Raw genomic sequence first — 19,752 nt, forward strand, 5'->3', positions numbered from 1 at the left:
TTCGTGCTTAGTTCTTATTTTTTTGTTGTGGTGCGTGGTTGCTATTATGGTCAAGTTTAAATTCATGTCCAATTTAAATCCTGAAACGGTACGTTGTTGTTTCTTTTCACTGCCTACTTTTACTTATTTTATATAAAGCAACAATAAACCTTTTCTTTTAGCAATGATTAGTAAGTATCATGTACATTTCGAACTAGACCACTCCAACACAGCTTGCTTGATCTTCAGTGGCTTTCCAATGAACTTTCAAGGGTCTCCGTCCTGTGGAATGGGGTTTATAACCGACGACCAGCAAATCAACAAGACTTAGGGCCCATTGGCATGCCAGGTCCTGGAGACCACTTTCGGTATGAATTTGAAAAATCGATGATCTCTACGTAATGTTATTAATGCCATTAAAATGTGCGCCATTAAGCGGGTACCGACAAATCACACCAGTTTGCTTGGTAGGGAAAACGAATTTGAATAACATGCACCGAAAAATGTGAATAAGATAATTAAGGGGGTTCATTTCTAGCAAATGGTGATGGATTTTAATAACCTGAGTGAAAATGAAATAAATGACGCTGAAAATTTCATTAGAATGTAAAATGAGAAAGGTAATTATCTTGAGATTCTCTTGAAATGAGAGAGTTGATGATGCAGTTAACTTGTGAAATCACTAATTATTTATTTTGTAATCTGGGGCCTGTTTCTCAACACCGTCATAAGTCTAACTATTTTACTAAATCGGAGATCGGATTGAATATTAATTTTTATGACACCTCCGAACCTGTTACAACTTTTTTTTCTCAGTGACGTAGTGATATCACGTGGGTAGACTATGGCATGCAAAAGTGCCTCGAGTTCTGAAAGTTGTAATATAACGTAATCAATTGTAGAATTTGAAATTACATTGAAAAGCAAGTGTGATAGACCACTCAATGATAATTGTAATGCACAGAATCAATAAAAAAAATTAATTAAACGCCACAAAAACATTCATTTTGAAAAAAATAAAATAACTGAATCAGTAAAGATTCTACCACGTCAGGCCATCCATAACTGGAGTCGTATTTGTTGTTTTCAGACCCCTATTATCCTTCGGATAATTATTTCTCTAGTTTATGCATAGAATTTGTCAAATAGGATGTTTCGGTATCTAAAGATTTGAACAATTTATGTTAAACTATATTTTGATGATGTTTGGAATCATAAGAAACCGTACGAATTATCGCCATTCTACAAAAACCCATTACAGATTACTTTCGTAAACTATCAAAATGTGATATCCTGGGGGTACTCATCTCTACGTCCACGTGTGATTTTTTAGTCATGAAACAAATTACTCATAAAGTTATATTTTCTCAGCAATTGAATGCTCTAGCTAGTCCTCATGGTTTAAATTTGTATCATGCATAATTTACCTCTGCTATTATTTTCAAAACATGTATTTCCAAATTCATCACGATATTTGCAATTTTATCATAATTTTTCTTTTCGAATATAATTTTGTGACTAAGGATACGTCTCGTCTGCTCTTTTTACCGATAGTATCGATATCAAGGGATTCTAATTAAGAAACATTTCGTAAAACGAGTTTAGAAAGATTGGAACTAACTCCGTAGTTGGTGGATAAAGATATGACTAACTTGTCCAGGTGTTGAGAAACGGGCCCCAGTTTAGTTTGTTGTATCAACATGAGTTTCAATTTTAGCAGATTTGACAATGATGAGACTCTCCAAATCACAAAAGGTTATAGGATGTTACATCAATGGAAATTAATAAACATGTTCAGAAAAAATAAAACTTTTGTTTCATATTAGGTTTATCATGAGAAAAAAATAAAATACTTCATATTTCATGATACTACAACGGGAGCGTCGATCCTGGGGGCCGGAGGCACAGTGCCCCCTCCCACTTTTTGAAGCACTGAAAGGTGTGCTTTTTATGCAAGAAAAATCCCCCCTCATGAACGTATACTGCGCCCCTTTCACCTGAGGAAGACCCGTTTTAGGTGTTACCAAGTTTTCTATTTCGTATAAAGTGCCATTTTATACACCCCAAAATGCCCTCCCCCCTCAAATGTGTTCTGCACCCATTCACCTGAGAAGGGCCTTTTTTATTGTAAGCAAGTGCCCTTTCTTGATTCATTACCCCTTTTTACCCAAGAAAAGTGCCCCTTATATGAACATATTTTGTACCCCTTTCACCTGAGAAGGGTTCGTTTTATGCCGTTTAGCAAGTGCCCATTTGCCTTCTTATGGGCCCTTTCTCGTATCAGTCACCCTTTTTACCTTAAAAGTACCCCTTATGAACGTGTTTTGTGTCCTTTTCATCTGTGAAGAGGACCCGTTTCATGTGTTAACGAGTGCCCCTTTGAAACAGGAAAACAATAATCACATTTTTATATCTTACTTATTATGAAGGGGAAAAAATGTAAGAATAATCCTACATGCCATAAGTTTCATGATCCATGTGAGTGGGGTGGATAACCAGTGACGTTCAGATGGGGTGGGGCACGAGCCCCCCCCCCCCCGGTACATTTTCACCACCAGGAAAAAAAGAGAAAGCTTCGAGAAGGTTGAAATATCAAACTCTTTTTTAAAATATTATGTCAAAATCCATCACAATTATTTTCTCGCTCGCTTCGGTCACTCGCAGCTTCTCATAAATTTACATGATATGACGTATCTATAGCCCCCTCAAAATTTTGGGCCCATATTATACCACTGTAGATAATTAATTTTCCTATATTTTAAGATAGTGCCCTTTTCGAAAGAAAAGGTACCCTCTTTTCCGTGTGCCCCCCCCCCCCCCACTTTCAACTTCGCTCCTCTACCCCATACTACAGGTATAATAAAATACAAGTATGATAAAAGGAATAGTGAACGGATATAACGTTGCCATTAGTTCCATTATATTTGATTATTAGCATGCAGATTTCAATGAAATTTTCAGCATGAATTTGTTTAATCTCTTTCATTCAAATCAATATTTTGTTGCTTGTCAATTTTCCCTGGACGAAATGACCTTAAATTTTGGGTGAAAAACATTCCTTTTTTTCGCTTGTCAAATTTTCCTCGGGAAAAATATGCCCCTCGGCCCCTTTGGAAAATCCTGCCATCACGATCCCCCAGCCCCTGATGGATATAATTACATCCATTGGCGGATCCGGGAGGGGGGGGGGTGGGCACAGCCGGCCCAACACCCGCACCCCCCCCCCCCCCCCGCTCACACACACACCCTCAGAAGTACACAGCCCATTGTACTATCATTGATCCATGATATCCGTGCCTGCCTCGTCACTTTTGGTGAAAATTTCCCATTCCATAAAAAAAATAAAACGTGAGCCTATCAATTTCCTCAAAAACCCACAGTGGAAATGGAAAAAATAAGGGATGACGGAAACCTAATGGGAGGAGCGTGTTTTTTTTCGAATCCTTTTATTTCCGCTTCCGGTTTATATTTCGAATCGAGTTCGGGGAGCTGAGCGTGAAAAGAAATGTGTCGTTATTATTGAAATTTGAAAGTGATACATGAATGATTGTATGATTCCTCCTCCAGACTCTACATGATTATTCTGTTGAAATGAATAAGAATCCAAAGGTGAGAAATATCCTGATTCTTTTTATGAATATTCTGACATAGGCCTAATTTAATAAAGAAAACAGTTAACGGCGTCATGTTGCCTGGTTACGCTCAGGCTGGTCCCATATATCGAGAATTGTGTCGATCTAGTAGTAGGCCGCAGGCGCCAGGCGCCGTAGACCAAAAATTGACAAAAGCTTCGGTCGTAGGCGTAGCCTGGCTGGAGGCTTCTGGGGAATACAAGTCATCTACTAACGTAGGCTTACTCGCCAATGAAGCCTGGGGCGGATACCCATAATATCTGGCCGTAGAGGCTATGAATTCCCACGGTAAACATGGTAAAGCTAGACTAAATCACCAATTTTACGTTTTGTTTTTTTAGTTTTGGTTTTAATATTAAAAGTTTTGATTAAGTTTATTTTTTCCCGTACGTGCATTTCAGGGCAAAACGGAATAGACCCTAATATTAATCATCCTTATTTTGGTCCAGTTCTTTTTATATATTTTTATAAAATAAAAACAAAAATCGATGAGCCCTGTCGCCTTTGTCGGGAGGATTTTGCATTGTTCATGTTGTTAACCCCTATGGCGTCTGCACGATCTCGAGCCGCCTGTGTACGACACTTGTTCACTGCAACCATCCTGCCTGTGGGGAATCTACAGGTAGGACTATGGTATGCCAATGCTGTACATAGCACACACTTTAAAAAATCATCAAAATATAACTTGTGACCAAAATTACTAATTTCCATACAGTTGCAATTAATATTTTACTAGTAATTTGGGAATAATTTTTGTATTCACCAGAGCGCTCAAAAACTTGAATTTGGGGCATATTTTTGTGTACGCCCTCTATTGGTGGAAAGTAATATGGCAAGAAAATTTTCATTTTTCAATCTCTATTTTTAATTCAGAAAAAAATAATTTAAAGAATTGAATTTACATAAGAGTCAAGTTATATGATGAATAGCTGTAATGAAAACTGTCAGTGTAAGAAAATCAAGCATTTGTCCCATAGAAAAAGAGAAAATAAGCCAAACATTGCCACCCTTATTTTGCCATACATGGAGATGTAACTGAGAACAAGGTTATATCCACTCATTCAATGAACAAGGTTATGATATAACCTTGTTCTCACTTATATCTCCATGTGTGGCAAAATAAGGGTGGCAATGTTTGGCTTATTTTCTCTTTTTATTTGGGGCAAATGCTTGAATTTTTTACACTGAAAGTTTCCATTACACCTATTATTCATACAACTTGACTCTTATTTAAATTTGATTCTTTAAATTATTTTTTTCTTAATTAAAAATAGAGATCAAAAAATGAAAATTTTCTTGCCATATTACTTTCCACCAATAGAGGGCGTACAAAAAAAATGCCCAAAATTCAAGTTTTTGAGCGATCTGGTGAATACAAAAATTATTCCCAAGTTACTAATGAAAAATAAATTGCAACTGTATGGAAATTAGTAATTTTGGTCACAAAAGTGATATTTTAATGATTTTTTAAAGTGTGTGCTCTGTACCACATTGGCATACCATAGTCCTACCTGTAGATTCCCCACAGGCAGGGTGGTAGCAGTGAACAAGTGGTTATATCATAACCTTGTCCATTGAATGAGTGGTGTACGTCTACGACGGGAACTAAAATAAAATGTTTAAAAAAAAAGCTCAAAACAGACGGCTAGCTGCCAGCTGTCTATGTAGGCCAGTGATGTAGGCCGTAGACCTTTTAATCTTTGATGATTGATGTTTTTACTCATTTTCAAGGTGAAATTCGCCTTAATTCTAGCCATGGGGTATGGCATTGGTATGGCCTTGGCTGAAGTACTTTATTAAATTATCTCACTTAGTCGAGGCCAATATCCAATATTAGCCTAGCTAGTGCATGGCCCGACTCAAAAGGGGAATTTTTACTCCGGAAAGATAATGCAGAACTTCCAGTTCCAGAACTGGTAGAAGTTGGCAGACACAGTCATCGTTTGCATGTTGAATTATTTAGCACGCAAACGATGACTGTGTCTGCCAACTTCTGCAAGTTCTGGAACTGGAAGTTCTGCATTATTTTTTACAGCTGAGCTGTGCCACTAGCCTGTCACTGATGGCTGCCTGACCAAGATAGTTCTATAAATTATTTGCAATGTTGAAGGGTGTCTTTTGGCATCTGATCTCAATCCATAGGCCTAGACATGTTAGACAGTAATTCCCTGAAATATTGCATGTTTGGTTAAAAATCCAGTAAAACTAAATTTAGTGCAGTCAAAGTTCAACTTGCACTCTCGGTCTGTACAGTATTGGCTACCTTAGTTGGGAGACAGTTTGGGATACTCCCACTCCGCAAACGAAATGTCCCAAGCTGCCTGAGCAGCACAAGTTACCAATAGTTTTACTAGCCAATTTTAGTATCAAATTGTTTTTTAAAAATTTGGATCTAATCGCGATGATTCTATTCTGAAAGCATAAAGACTAGACGGCTGGCACCTTAACATATATCTAAACAGAGACTTTGAGAATGCAGCTGAGTCAATGCCCTTTTGTGTACGATCAGTGCATGTGTGTGTATGTGTGTGCATGCATGATATTACTGTGTAGTAAATATATTGGATGTTTTGATTTGCAATACCCATCATTACTTTGCCATCCCAGAAGTGCATAATTTATGACGTTCTTACTTTAAAATGGAACTATTTCAGGAGAAAAGTTTGTCATATGAGAGGATTTGTGGATACTGTCATCTCATACAAAGATTTGGGTAAGAACATTTTTTTTTCAAACTTCAAGGTTGAAGAATGTCAATTATTTCTGATGGTGAACTATTCGAGTATGCATGATAGATCTAACTGCGCACATATGGTTCATGTGAAAACCACAGACACAACATATCTGGCTATGTAAAAGGTATTAAATATATAACCTTGTACCTCCCAAGATAACCTGCACTAACGCCACTTGTCTTGTCATTAGGCAAAACCTCCAATGTTGTAACATAAATCATGATTTCTTGATTTTTTTCTCTTTAGACTAATCAGTCATACAGATATGCCACACAGCGGCCAAGGGGAATAGGGTAAGAATCATGTTTTATTTCATTCATATAAAATTGACTAGTTACATGGAAATGCCAAATTGTGAATCAGTTGAGATCAAAGCTATATATTATTTGAGTTTTAAAAAGTTAATCCTTTATACTAATAATGATAGATATATAGTAATTAATGATGTGCCAAATCCACTCTGCTGAGTGCTCAAGTTTTTTTTTTAAGGTGTTCGCCTATTTCAAGGCATTATTTTTTTTTTCTTAAATTGTTCTAAATCAACAATCAATTTCGGATCAAAATACTATAGGTGATAAAAGCGAAAGTTAACTATGATTTGTAGTTCTAAATTTATTCATAACGGCAGTTTCCTCCATATTTTCATTCATTAATCAAGTATTGCATCTCCATTTCAATGTGCAGAGACAGACCTATTCGCTTCAAATGTTCTCTACAAAACACCATCAGCGATGTGCTGCGGTCTAAAGGATGGACAGAGGTTAGAGAGTAAGTATCAGCCCTGAAAGGAGAGGAGGGGGGGGGGGGGGGGTGGGAGGAGAATGGCAGATCCAGAATTTCCTAAATAAGGGTGCACACAACTTAGGTCTCCACAATTTCATAACAAGCAAAACAGAGGCTATTCCAGAAAAAAAGATACATTATGTCTCAAAATATGACAAGCAACCAAATAAAGTATTTTTCTTTAAAAGTTCCAAGTCATCCAAAGGAGAAATAAACTCATGAAGGTTTCGACCAAAAAAAATTCTATAAAAGAAAGAGCTATGAATTTTTGTAGAGTTTTGTTTATGACATCATCACATGCAAGCAACTGATCTTGTGGCAGGTATTACAAACTTCTTTCCTTTTTTTTAAGGGTTCAGGTATGACTGAAAAGATTTTCCCCCATATATATACTAACTGGGTTTGAGGTATTGTGTCTATGATATATGGAATATACAGATCAATTCATTTTAGATTTTCAGATTTCCTTTATAACACAAGACATGTGAGGAAGCTACTCCCATGTCACAAAATCAAGAGATTTAATAATATCCGTAACTTCTAACTTAACTTTCCAAAGTGTATAAAAATCAAAGTCCATTTTCGTTGAATAATTGTAGGTCTTGATCTAGGTGGTTTACTCTTTGGTTAATATGTAGTATATTTGCAATTGAATTGTTTTTGGTTTTGAGGACTTTAAAATAATTTGATCATCAAAGTGTGTGGGTGTTTTATGTATGCCTCTTTACCCTTGCTTTCCCCGCATGCTTTTGGTGTTGTGGGCATTCCTGTACGAGTAACAATTTCATCACCATTTCTCCATATCATTCATATCCTCCTTAAAGTCAGAACTGTTACTTCTGTTTTTTTTTCATGCATGGTATTGGACGACTAATGCAAAAACATGCTGAATTGCAATGCAGCAAGCAGCTCCCAATACCATTTCACCCTCTTGTTTGAGCTAAATTCCCAGAGCTTAGCTGACTTTGCAGGCATGTGGTGCAAAGTGAGTGTTGCTCTCTTGCAAACAATTAATGATGTCTCATGTTGATCACATGTTTAACATATTCCACAAAGTGAGTGTTGCTCTCGTGCAAACATTAATAATGTCTCATGTTGATCACATGTTGAACATATTCCACATCTGGGTTTCAGAGCAAAGTGAGTGTTGCTCTCTTGCAAACAATGTCTCATGTTGATCACGCATTAAGCATATTCAACAATAAATGGTGCCAAATAAGCAAGAAAAATATCACTTCTCACCATAATCTGTTTTGCACTCTTGGGTGACTTTTGCAGTATTTCCAATTTTCAAAGTGTAAGTCTCTTGGTTGATGATATTGTAAAATTGCATTTTAGAGCACAAACTATTGTATGATGTGCAGTGTTTCATAATTCTCTTTCTTGGCTAAACTTGATTTTACTGACAACTTGAATGTGATGTTCAAATACAAAAGCATGCTAGATCTATTACTCTGGGCATTCAAGGCATTCATCCAGAGTGCCATGTACCCTTTATCCTCACCTGGGTTGAGTGCAGCACTTTTAGAATGCAAAAATATATGACTATTACAAAATATGTCTAAAATACCTATAACTTGATTGAATGATTGTTTTCAATTGAACCTTTTGATTTGATGCGATTTTGAACCTCATTTATTTTAGCATGTTCACGTTCAAGTCAGTTGTAAAATCGTGTGTGGTTGTATGGAGATTTTTGTGAAACATACCCCTCCTGATCCTCTCTCTATCCTTTGCAGTGAGGGTGAGGTTGATTTCAATTGGGTTGATGTGGGCTGGATGAAGGAACACTTTGATCGCAACTACTTCAAGGAGCACATCAGGATAAACCACTTTCGAAACCACTTTGAGGTTTGTCCATCCATCAATGAAAAATTCAAGCAAAATATGGCAAAAAGGAGCATAAAAACTCACTTTAAGTTGATGTCTAAATTGTTTGATTACAATTTGCTCAATCCATTCAAAGAGGATTATAAAGAGATTTCAAACATTCAGAAAAAAATCTACTTATACTAACAATTTAGATCAACCTACCCTCGATCTGCACCTTCTTAAGTACTATCTGCATTATCCTCCCTCCTATTTTTTTATACACCTGCCCCAACCCATTATTCATTAATAACAAAGGAATTTATTTTATTTTTATATCCTGTCTGCACAAATGAACGTTTTTGGTATTTGGAGCACTAGCAATTTCTATGCCGATAGTTTTTTTGTGTGTATTTCTAGGGCTATATTATTCTTACTTTTAAACACATAGCATGGTCTTTTCCCGGTTAAACTAAATTCCAACGCCTCATTCACCACAAATCTGCTTGCAAATTATTTGGGAAAAATGTGTGATTTGTTTGTGAGCACTCTCAGAATTTGTTTGCTTCCACATTTATAAAGTGTAATTTTTGCTCCTTTTTGCCACTATTTTACTTTTGAATGCATTTGACCACTCCTGTGTCATTGTCCAAAAAGGGTACGGTACTTGTTGGATAACTTTTATTTTCCAGAAATTGCCCTTTTCTCATATAATCAATCACCATCTGATAGTGAATGTTGTAAACTTCTGAATAAACAGCTTTTCATGAAAGAAAAAGAGAAGTAAATTATGGCACAGGAGGGGTTGAATGAATGAAAGTACATATATGTTTGTGTAGAGAAGAGACTGACTTTGATATCTTCTGGGCGGATCGAGGTTGGATGAAGGAGTATTTTGATCAATGCTTCATGCAAGACCATGTACGCATCAATCATTTCCGTAATCATTATGAGGTAAGAAAACAGAACCAACATCATTAGGTTGATTGTCAACTTTTTTTCTTTCACTTTTGAGCTCATGGTGTAGTATTGAAAGATACATGTAGATCGATCTAACATCACAGTGAAATTGATTATACAGGATGAGTGGCAATTTGCCTACATTGTGTACAAAATAGCCACCGTTAGTTGCAAAAGGGCCCAATAAATTGAGTTCTAGATCAACCATCATAATTTAGAACAAATGAGTTAAAGTAGATTGCCCTTTGAGAAAAAAACAACAACAAATGAATATTTATTTCCCACTTTATGAGATCTGCTGAACACCATTACTTGAATTGAGTTCTATACAAAATCAACAAAACAAAGTAAATTATCCTTGAAAAAACAGACAATGATAATTTTTTTGCCATCCCCTGTCATTCTAATCACCACAGCTAACAAGGAAGAACCTGATGGTTAAGAATCTGAAGAGACATCGCAAGATGCTGGAAAGAGAGGCTGGCAAGATAGAGGCATCAAAGTGCGACTTTTTCCCGATGACATATGAACTGCCTGTAAGTTTACATTGCAACTATATGCAGGTTCTGGATGTGGGAATGGGGAGTATGTGCCCCCCCCCCCCCACTCCCCGCTATCAAATCATGGATCCATCTACATGCACTTTTCAAGTGATGTAAACAGATAATGAGCACCTCTGAGTTCGTTGAGGTACTTGCCTGAAGTCATGACAAGCAGCACAGTGGCCTTGGAAAATTCTGAATTTATCAAATGAGCTAATTTGAACCATGGCATGAATGAGAGCCACACATTTTTTTTTTATAAAATGAGATGTAGCAATATGTGTTGTTTGATGAATCAAATGGAGTCTGTATAAATGTTAGACTAGATCTATATGTTAGATAAAAAAATCTGTTTTAACTTTGGTAGTCTACTATTATTAACAAAAATGCTGGTAAACTTTGAACTTTATATCTTAGTAAAAAAACTAAAAGGCAAATTCGTCTAGGATGTATTAGATCCTCAAGTTCACATTGCATCCATGAAAATTGAGAGCATTTGCCAGTCTTCTGAAATTAATGTACAATACAATATATTTATCTGAATTTCAAAAGTCTAAAATGTTCGAAATATCACCCTTGAAGAGTTGCATTTTATCATATTTTACAGGCGCAATAATGATCTACATGCATTAAATGGAGCGTGAAATGAAAATGACTTATCAAGCAAGCACAGCCTAACTGAATATTATATGAAGCACACATATTCACCATGGGTACCTAATCACATTTTCTTGTGGGGTATTGCTGCTCAGGACATGGTATGGTTCAAGTATTTTACACTTATACCATATGTAATCTTATTTACCATATAAAGGAAGTCCAGTATATAATTCCACATTCTGTGTACGAATCTTTCCATATCATTGCAGTCGGAGTATCACATGTTTGTGGATGAGTTTAAGAAGTATCCTGGCTCTATTTGGATCATGAAACCGGTGGCTAAATCTCAAGGCAAAGGCATCTTTCTCTTCAGGAAACTCAAGGACATAACAGACTGGAAGAAGGTATGATAAACTTGTATCGGTGCAAGAACGCCCTTAGCAAAATATTTTTCATGCACCACATCAGTGCAGAAATGCCATTATGCGATGCACTTGTGCTTGCTGCTATGGGTGCTTTTGCGCTTATTGGATGTGCAAATGTGTGGTGATAAGGGTGTTCTTGCAGCGACATGACAAACCCTACCAATAAAAGTCATAACCCTTGTTTCAATGAAATACTAGAATGGATGAAACATTGCAGAATTTGATTGGATGATCTGTTGAATTCCGGGGTTCCGTCATGACAGACACAGTCTTACTTCCTGTCAGCCTTCATGATTAGGTCCAGAATTCCATCGAGAAGACCACCCCCCATATTTTCCCTTATTCCTTAGATTTTCTAGTGATTCCTTAGATCTACCAGCAATTTAAACCTTTGTGAACTACGAAAATGGTTCTGTCTATGGTGACATAGCGATGATTAACATAGTCTGAAAGGAGCTGACCATTCCTAGTTTGAAGATTACCCTCCCCCTCCGTATTACTAGTAGAGTGAAACTTTTTTTATCCAGCATATTTTAAATAAACACCTCTTTTCTTCATAGATTTTTTTTTTTTTTTTAGTTAAAAGAATGACCCAAGACCTTCCACTAGTGCAAATTACTGTAATTTGTTTTTATCTTGCAAGCAATGGATTGAAATTCCATTATTTCCTTTTTTATTTTATTTTTCAGAGTGACACGTACCGTCCAAGAGAGGAGAAAAATGATGACAAGGAGCCAGTGGAGACATACATCGTGTCCAAGTATATTGAGAAGCCGTACCTTATTGGTGGAAGGAAATTTGATCTCAGAGTCTATGTACTAGTAACTTCTGTAAGTCTAATATGAGCCACTCCCAGGAGTAGATCAAGCCGGGTTAGATAAATTACAATTTCACAAGCGTTGTTGGTTCGTTGTTGTGGGCCTGTCCAAAGCATTGTGTCTAATCCGGCTATATCCACCCCTGGCCATTTCACGTGGAGGAGATGTGGTGTAGTGGTTCTGACTCTCGCCTTGTAAACAGAGGGTCGTGTGTTCGAATCCCACCGCGGTCTAGCATCCTTTGGCAAGGTTTTAATCCACACGTTGCCACTCTCTACCTAGGGTACCCGGTAGGATGCGAAAGTAATTGTATTTTTTAATTTGCAAGCGCCATTATGAGGCTGCGATGAATGCAAGGAATGCTCTTCAGGGAGTGGAAATTGTGCACTTTTCATGCGGGATTGAAATGAATCCAATGACCAGGGTAATGATATGCTGTAAAACGCTTTGAGCCGTTCTAGGAAAAGCGCTATATAAAAGCTGGCTATTATTATTTTAGTGGGACAATTGTATGCTAACACTGAGTCTGTGATGACTTGGAGTAAGTAAGAATTGAAATTCATTTTGTCTGCATAGAGTTTGTATCATTAACATTTTGTCTTATTACCCCTTGGCCTATTAGCAAGTTTTGTCTTATTTCTAGTTTTACTATCTCATTTGGTCAGATGCTGTCTTTCTATTTGGCCAAGACAAAATGGTAATGAAACCAAGTAATAATTAGCCATACCTAGTCAAAGTTGTAATTACATGTAGACCTGGCAATTAGACAAAATGAAATCTGAGCCAAGCTGGTTTTACCAAATCAAAGCTGGCCCATCTGGAAATTTTGCCAAGTGGATTTAGATCAACCATGCATTACCGATTTCAACTGCCCCGAAATTGGAAAGTGGGTGTAAATTTGTGTTTTGTTCCTCTAAAATTGTCAGGAATTAGCTTGTACCATCACTTCACTTATTTCATTAACCATGTCTTTCATATCCATCTTCTAAACGAATGGAAAAGTGTTTGGTACTGCAAAATATGTAATATTACATTGAAAACAGGCATGTTGAATAGTACTCTGCATTTTTTAAAAGAGTGCACACCCTTACTCATCATAATAGTGACATTTTTAGTAGCTACATGTAAGATGAAGATAATACAGTTTCAGGAAAAATATATAGGCAAGGTCCAATTAATCGGTTAATATTTAGTTGTATATAGTGGTGAAGTCGGGTCTGTCATTTTTTATGATTTTATTTGGGAAATTCTGATTTGAGGGAGGGGGGGGGAGTTGGAGTCATATCCACCATTGTTGACCTTGAGTTCTGTTACATACATATAGGAAGCAACAAAGCATTCATTGTTTTTTTTTTTCAAGCATGTAATCGCTGCTTTAGAGTCAATGAAATTTGATTAATTTTTATTATTATTTTTTATTGTTGACAGTACATACCTCTGAAGGCATGGTTATACCGGAGTGGCTTTGCCAGGTTTTCCAACACTCGCTTCTCTCTTGATTCCATCGATGATGCTTGTATCCTTTCTCAACAAGAGCTGCTTCGGGAAACTTGTTACCAATGAAAGTTCCAAGCTACTTTTGTCACCTAGGAAAATTGTGCCGTTTCATTGGTTGAGAGAAAATTTGTCATAGAATTTTAGCATTTTCTTGCAGTTGAAAACAAGTTTCCTCATCCACATCCTAATATTGGCTTTCATTACCCATTCCACTTGGGTAGTAATCTAAATATACCTTGGGTAGTATATTGTTTTAAGTCCTCATGAAAGAAAAATATGATTTGAAGTAAAACTTTTGGAAAAAATGACATTTTAACAATTTCATGTATTGGAGTACATAGAAGAGTAGTCCCTGCCTTGCATCACTGTGACATCACATATGTGGCCAATTTGAAGTCACCATGAGTATAGTGATTAACAATATTTGCAGCTTTTAAAAATTTATAACTTTCTTATTGTTTGTCCGATATTGTTCAAACTTTCCCCTATCAACTTGTCTGAGTTTTCTTTATCCTCTAAAAACAAGTTTTTATTTCGGTTGGATTCCCCTTTAAGGCTAGAACTGTATTCAATACTAGCAATGAGTTTGGTTCAATCAAAATGACCTTCAATTTAGGAAAATCCTGGATCCACCCCTGGCTGTACCTAACTTCCACATTCTTTTTAAATGTTAAATTGAGACAATGTAGCCATCCATTAAGACAGCTCTAGACTTTTGCATTTGAAATTATCTTGATGTACTCCTTCCAGGTACACAAAGCAAGAAACGTGACTCTGAAACATCCCAATTCACACGTTTTGCCTTAACTTTAGAACTAATTCTAGATGTTCATTTGACCAATGTAGCCATCCAGAAGACTGCTCCTGACTACGACGCAGAGAAGGGGTGTAAGTGGTCCATGCCTCAGATCAAAAGATACTTCACAGCTAAACATGGCATTGAAAATGTAGGTATCTGTAGATGGATGGATGGATAAATAGATAAGGTACAAATAGGTAGATAAACATATTGAGCTGGGTAGGTAGATAGATGTTTTTTGATAGAGAGGGAGATAGGTAAATCAGTTCTAGCTTGTTGGGTAGGTAGATAGATATAGATTGTTTCTTTGATAGAGATAGTAAGACAGACAGATAGACGTACAGATAGATAGATAGATGTAGATAGATAGATAGGTAGGTAGGTAGGTAGATAGATAGATAGATAGATAGGTAGGTAGGTAGGTAGGTAGATAGATAGATAGATAGATAGATAGGTAGATAGGTAGGTAGGTAGGTAGGGAGGGAGGTAGGTAGATAGACAGACAGACAGATGAAATCAGGCTAGGTAGGTAGATAGAAATATAGATCAATACATAGTTGATGCATATGTCTGTTGATAGATAGATTGGTTGATAGAGAGATATTCATTCTTGGTTGGTTTGTTGAAAATTTAGAAAAAAATGAGATAAATAAAACATCAAATAGCCCAGTAGGTGGAACAGATGTTTCGGAATATGAATGACATCTTCATCAAGAGCCTCCAAAGTGTTCAGAAGATTATGATCAACGACAAGCACTGCTTTGAGCTCTATGGTTATGACATCCTTATAGATCAAGACCTTAAGCCGTGAGTAGTTTAAACTTTATGTACATTCAAGAAGGGGGGGGGGGGGTAACCAGTCAAATACAGTGGATGTGGTGTTGGAGTTAGGGGTACTGTTTAGAAAATTTTGGTAAATTGAAGATTATTATCAATTCAAAATTTTGATTCGTTGTCGGGAAAAGGGTAGGGTTATGTCATAAATGAACCCGGAGCGTGTTTCTCATAGGAGAAAATGGCTGCTAATGGAATTTCATCCCTTGCAACCTCAGAATGACGGTGATTTGTGAAATACAAATGTGTACAGCTGCGACTCTGTTTACAACCAGCTGGTTGGTTGTCATGACAGGTACGTCACACTTCGGTACTCTATCTTTCTTTGGTATAGTTGATGCTGGATAGAGTACGGATGCAAAAAGCAAGTAATTTCGGACCATGTGATGTGCTCTGGTCTATGTATAAAACCTTGCTCAGCTGTGCACGTACCAACTCATTTTCCAACCCTAAACCTACCTCTCTCTCTCCTTCAGTTCAATCTGTATCTGTTTATGTGACATCTTGATTGATCCTTGTCATGTGATTGGTTGTTTGATATCAATCATTCAGCTCATTTTACAATGACATCACGATTGTCATCATTCATGCAATTTCAATCAATTCATTGTGCAATTTTTGGATATTGCACGCTCGCCCAAACCACCAGCACTAATACATACTGGTGTTTGCAGCGTGTATAACTGTTAGCGGCAATCATCAGACTGCGCTCCAAAGTTGTATGCACTAATGTATCAAAATTCATAAATGTCAATTGACCATAATAATAATAAATTTGTACTTATAAAGCGCATAATCAATTAAAATTGCTCGATGCACTTTATACAAATTGCTCTCCAATATTACAATAACACTACAACAAAAATAAGTATGTTTCCAAATGTCTTTTGGAACGACCATGATCTATTTTTCATATAAAACGAATAATGAATATTTTTTCAATTGTGCAATGGACAGAATACTTCATTTGATGAATAGCTGAAAAGATCCATTACACTCATAAACATTCATTATTTGTATATTTCTAAATCACATCCCTTAAATTATCTTGATATTAATTTTGTAGCTGGTTGATAGAGGTAAATGCATCTCCGTCACTAACGGCAAGCAGTGAAGAAGATTACATCCTCAAGTTTGGTCTCCTGGAAGATGTCCTTCACATCATAGATATGGAAGGAAGGTATGTTACCTCCAAAATTCTCCCTTTGAATGTATTCAATTACATTTAATCTCAAGTTTTACATTTAATGGGGAATTTGCTAACATTTGGTTGCTATTCATAAACATGTGTCTATTACCCTTGTCACATGTGATGTACTATAACTCCACACATTGCCTTATATGATTAAGTCATTTTGCTGAAGGTATGACAATAGCAATTGCTTGCATTGCTTCAAACACAACCACAGGCATGGGCAAACCCCTATGTCATTCAACTACATTAGGCTGCAAAGAAGAAATGCCTTTGCTCATGTTTTCCTAGCTACATTTTGGTGATAAGAACGTGACATTTTGCTTTATCTGGGGTCTTGTGTTTTAGAGTCATGTTTACATCAATGAGAACATGAAAACACATGATGGGTTATACCTTGGTCACATTTACTCTACGGCGGCCGTACGGCGAATCGAAAACAGCCGTTTTCACAGTTTATGTACGAGCTACATATAGAGGTGGTTTGTACAAAAATGGATAAAACGGCTGTTTTCGACTCGCTGTACGCCCGCCGTAGAGTAAATGTGACCATGGTATTAGCAATAATTTGCTATAATGTTTGCCTTCATGTGCCTCGAGCCCCCACATTTGCTTTTGTATCAGTATCTGATTCTTGCCTCCTTCCCCTGTAGGATGATGGGTAAAGAGAAGCGGATAGGAGGATTTGATCTGATGTGGGACGATGGACCCGTCATGGCTGAAGAGGGCGGTGTGGACTGTATCAGTCCTCCATCATACTCAACAAATACATTCCTTGGTAAGTACTTGGGGGACCGTTTCATAAAGCTGTTCGTATCAAGTCAAAGAGTGACTTTAAGAACGACTGGTGATACTTTCTTGTGGTTAATGATATCACTATTGAATATTCAGTGGTGATTATTTAGCGAGTTAGAAAGGTTCACCAGTCATTCTTGATACTTTTGAACGTTACCTTAAGACTCGTCTATTCAATGCCTCTTACTCTTAATTGTTCCTGGATCTATTACTATTATATTTGTACCTGTTCTCTTTCGTTCTTTCTTTCTTCTTTCACTGCTCCTTGGGCAATCTGCCGAGTGGATTTGGCGCATTACAAATCACATATATTATTATTATTGTAGAATTCTCATTTTCACATGTTTCTATTTTTTTTACAGGGGGAAAATGTGTGTTCATAGATAATAAATGATGTTGTTGGCTTTGGTTATATGAAGTGAAATTTATTTAGAATAGAAAATATCAGATGGGCTCAGAAGAGTCTTATTTACTCATTAACTTTAATGAGACAGGTTTAAAGCAGCAAAATTGAATATATTATTATTGTGTTTGCCATATTATATCCAGGCCTCTAGTGGCAAGGTTGTGAATAAATCAATATATAGGAAGGTACAAGTTCAGTTATTAGATCAGTGATCAGGGGCTGGATTCAAAGCAAGTTGATATTCACTCCTCCAACTTCTTTTTTATCTGTTTAATATTTTCATATTTTTACTGGATAAAATAGGATTCATTTACTGTGTATGGGATAAAGTCCAGTAAATATAGGGCTCAGGTTATTCCACTGCAGTGCATTTCAGGAAGGACCCCTATACATCATACTAAAAGTCCCAAGAAATCCAAGTATGGCAATAAACTATAGTTTCAGGAAAAATAATCCAGATAATTTGAACCAAGGATCATGATAATTTCATTGTTCATTTTGTATTTAATGAAAACTGCAAACATATCAACCTTATTGCATGTTATGCAAACATGCATCATAGAAAAATCTATTTTTTCTACCTTTATGACAGCTAAGTTAGTAGCATCAATATCTCATGCTTGGATTTTTTGGGGGGACTTTTAGGGGATCTTCCTGTGATGAAATAAATCATGCTGCAATTAGTAGAGGGTTTCTCCCATAATTCTGACTAGTTGACTTCAAGTGAATGAAGAAAATTTCTTGCTGAATTGAAATGTATATTCATTCTTTTCTTTTGCTGTAGGCTGCCACAATGACAGGAAGAGACAACTTAGGCAACTCTTCAAACAGCTAGCTGCTCAACGCAAAACGTGACACCATCTCAATATTGAATAGACTGTTGTTTCCAAATTGCCTTATGCCTGTGTGCTATGTGTTGAAGTCAGATGAAGTTTGTGCAATGCAACTCCTAGATAATGATATCAGTAGATCTGATGCTGTTGAGTAGATAAGTGTTAACTCATCCACTTAAGATGGAAGATACCTCCTATAGTCATCATTGATCATGGGATAGAGTTAGATAAATAAGAAGTCTCTGGTCCGAATCAGGTAAAGGAATGTCTGATTCAATCTGCTGGGCCCCAAAGATGCACTTATATGGATAAACATTCACAGTGTATTATCTGGTACCAGCAAAATGTAATCCACTCCCCCTGAGAGCTCAGGTTCTGATTTCTACCCAGTCCTCTCTTCATAAACGAGATGCTGTGCCATCGTAATTCGCTGGATTCACAATACAGCGCACCACCTATCGTTTGCTATGGACAGGCTGAAATTCGCAATGCCCCATGAGAAAAGGTTGACATCTGTTGCACGCATGTATGCGATATGTGCGCACCACCTATCGTTTGCTATGGACAGGCTGAAATTCGCAATGCCCCATGGGAAAAGGTTGACATCTGTTGCACGCATGTATGCGATATGCTGCTGCACTGGCCGACGCGGTTCAGTCGGTTTGCATGAAATTCTGCTGTTTATTAATACGGTCCAGAAAGTGGGAGTAATTATAGTGGAATTTAAACCTTTTTAGTTGAATTCTTCCTCCACTTTTGCCATATGGTTTTCGTTTTTTGAAGCACCAGTCACATAGCACTGTGCACTGCCTGTGCCTGATGTCTACCCCTGCAAGCGATAGATGGCGCACCGCATTGTGAATCCACCATATTGACCATATAAAGCTTGTGAGGAGTAGATTATTGCGATAACAGTGGTTAGATTCCTTATGAGACTACTTGCCAAAGGTATTGAGGCACACATTAACACAACATTCGTGCAGTTGTTTTAGCTTCATAAAGCCTTTTAATAATTACAAAAGTACTGGTCAATATACATATTGTACATTATGATAGCTTCTGTGAAAAAAAAATGCAAAACTGAACAGAAGTTAAGCTTTATACATGTATTTA

At 36.9% G+C, this 19,752-nt stretch overlaps 1 protein-coding gene across 2 annotated transcripts; it reads left to right on the forward strand.

Moving 5' to 3' along the window:
• The first annotated feature begins 3,502 nt into the window (after nucleotides 1-3,502).
• LOC121407710 (probable tubulin polyglutamylase TTLL9) lies at nucleotides 3,503-19,005 on the forward strand. 2 transcript variants are annotated; one of them, XM_041598900.1, is made up of 13 exons: nucleotides 3,503-3,588; nucleotides 6,593-6,639; nucleotides 7,031-7,114; nucleotides 8,869-8,980; nucleotides 10,315-10,434; nucleotides 11,310-11,444; nucleotides 12,155-12,295; nucleotides 13,712-13,799; nucleotides 14,606-14,727; nucleotides 15,253-15,386; nucleotides 16,480-16,593; nucleotides 17,259-17,383; nucleotides 18,591-19,005. In XM_041598900.1, exons 1-13 carry the CDS (start codon nucleotides 3,571-3,573, stop codon nucleotides 18,659-18,661), a joined length of 1,311 nt encoding a protein of 436 aa, XP_041454834.1. In that variant the 5' UTR covers nucleotides 3,503-3,570; the 3' UTR covers nucleotides 18,662-19,005. The 2 variants fall into 2 exon arrangements, with proteins under 2 accessions (XP_041454834.1, XP_041454833.1); XM_041598899.1 differs by lacking the exon at nucleotides 8,869-8,980 and adding an exon at nucleotides 9,778-9,892.
• The last annotated feature ends 747 nt before the right edge of the window (nucleotides 19,006-19,752 follow it).

Source organism: Lytechinus variegatus, chromosome 2 (assembly GCF_018143015.1).
Source record: "Lytechinus variegatus isolate NC3 chromosome 2, Lvar_3.0, whole genome shotgun sequence".
NCBI classification, from domain to species: Eukaryota; Metazoa; Echinodermata; class Echinoidea; order Temnopleuroida; family Toxopneustidae; genus Lytechinus; species Lytechinus variegatus.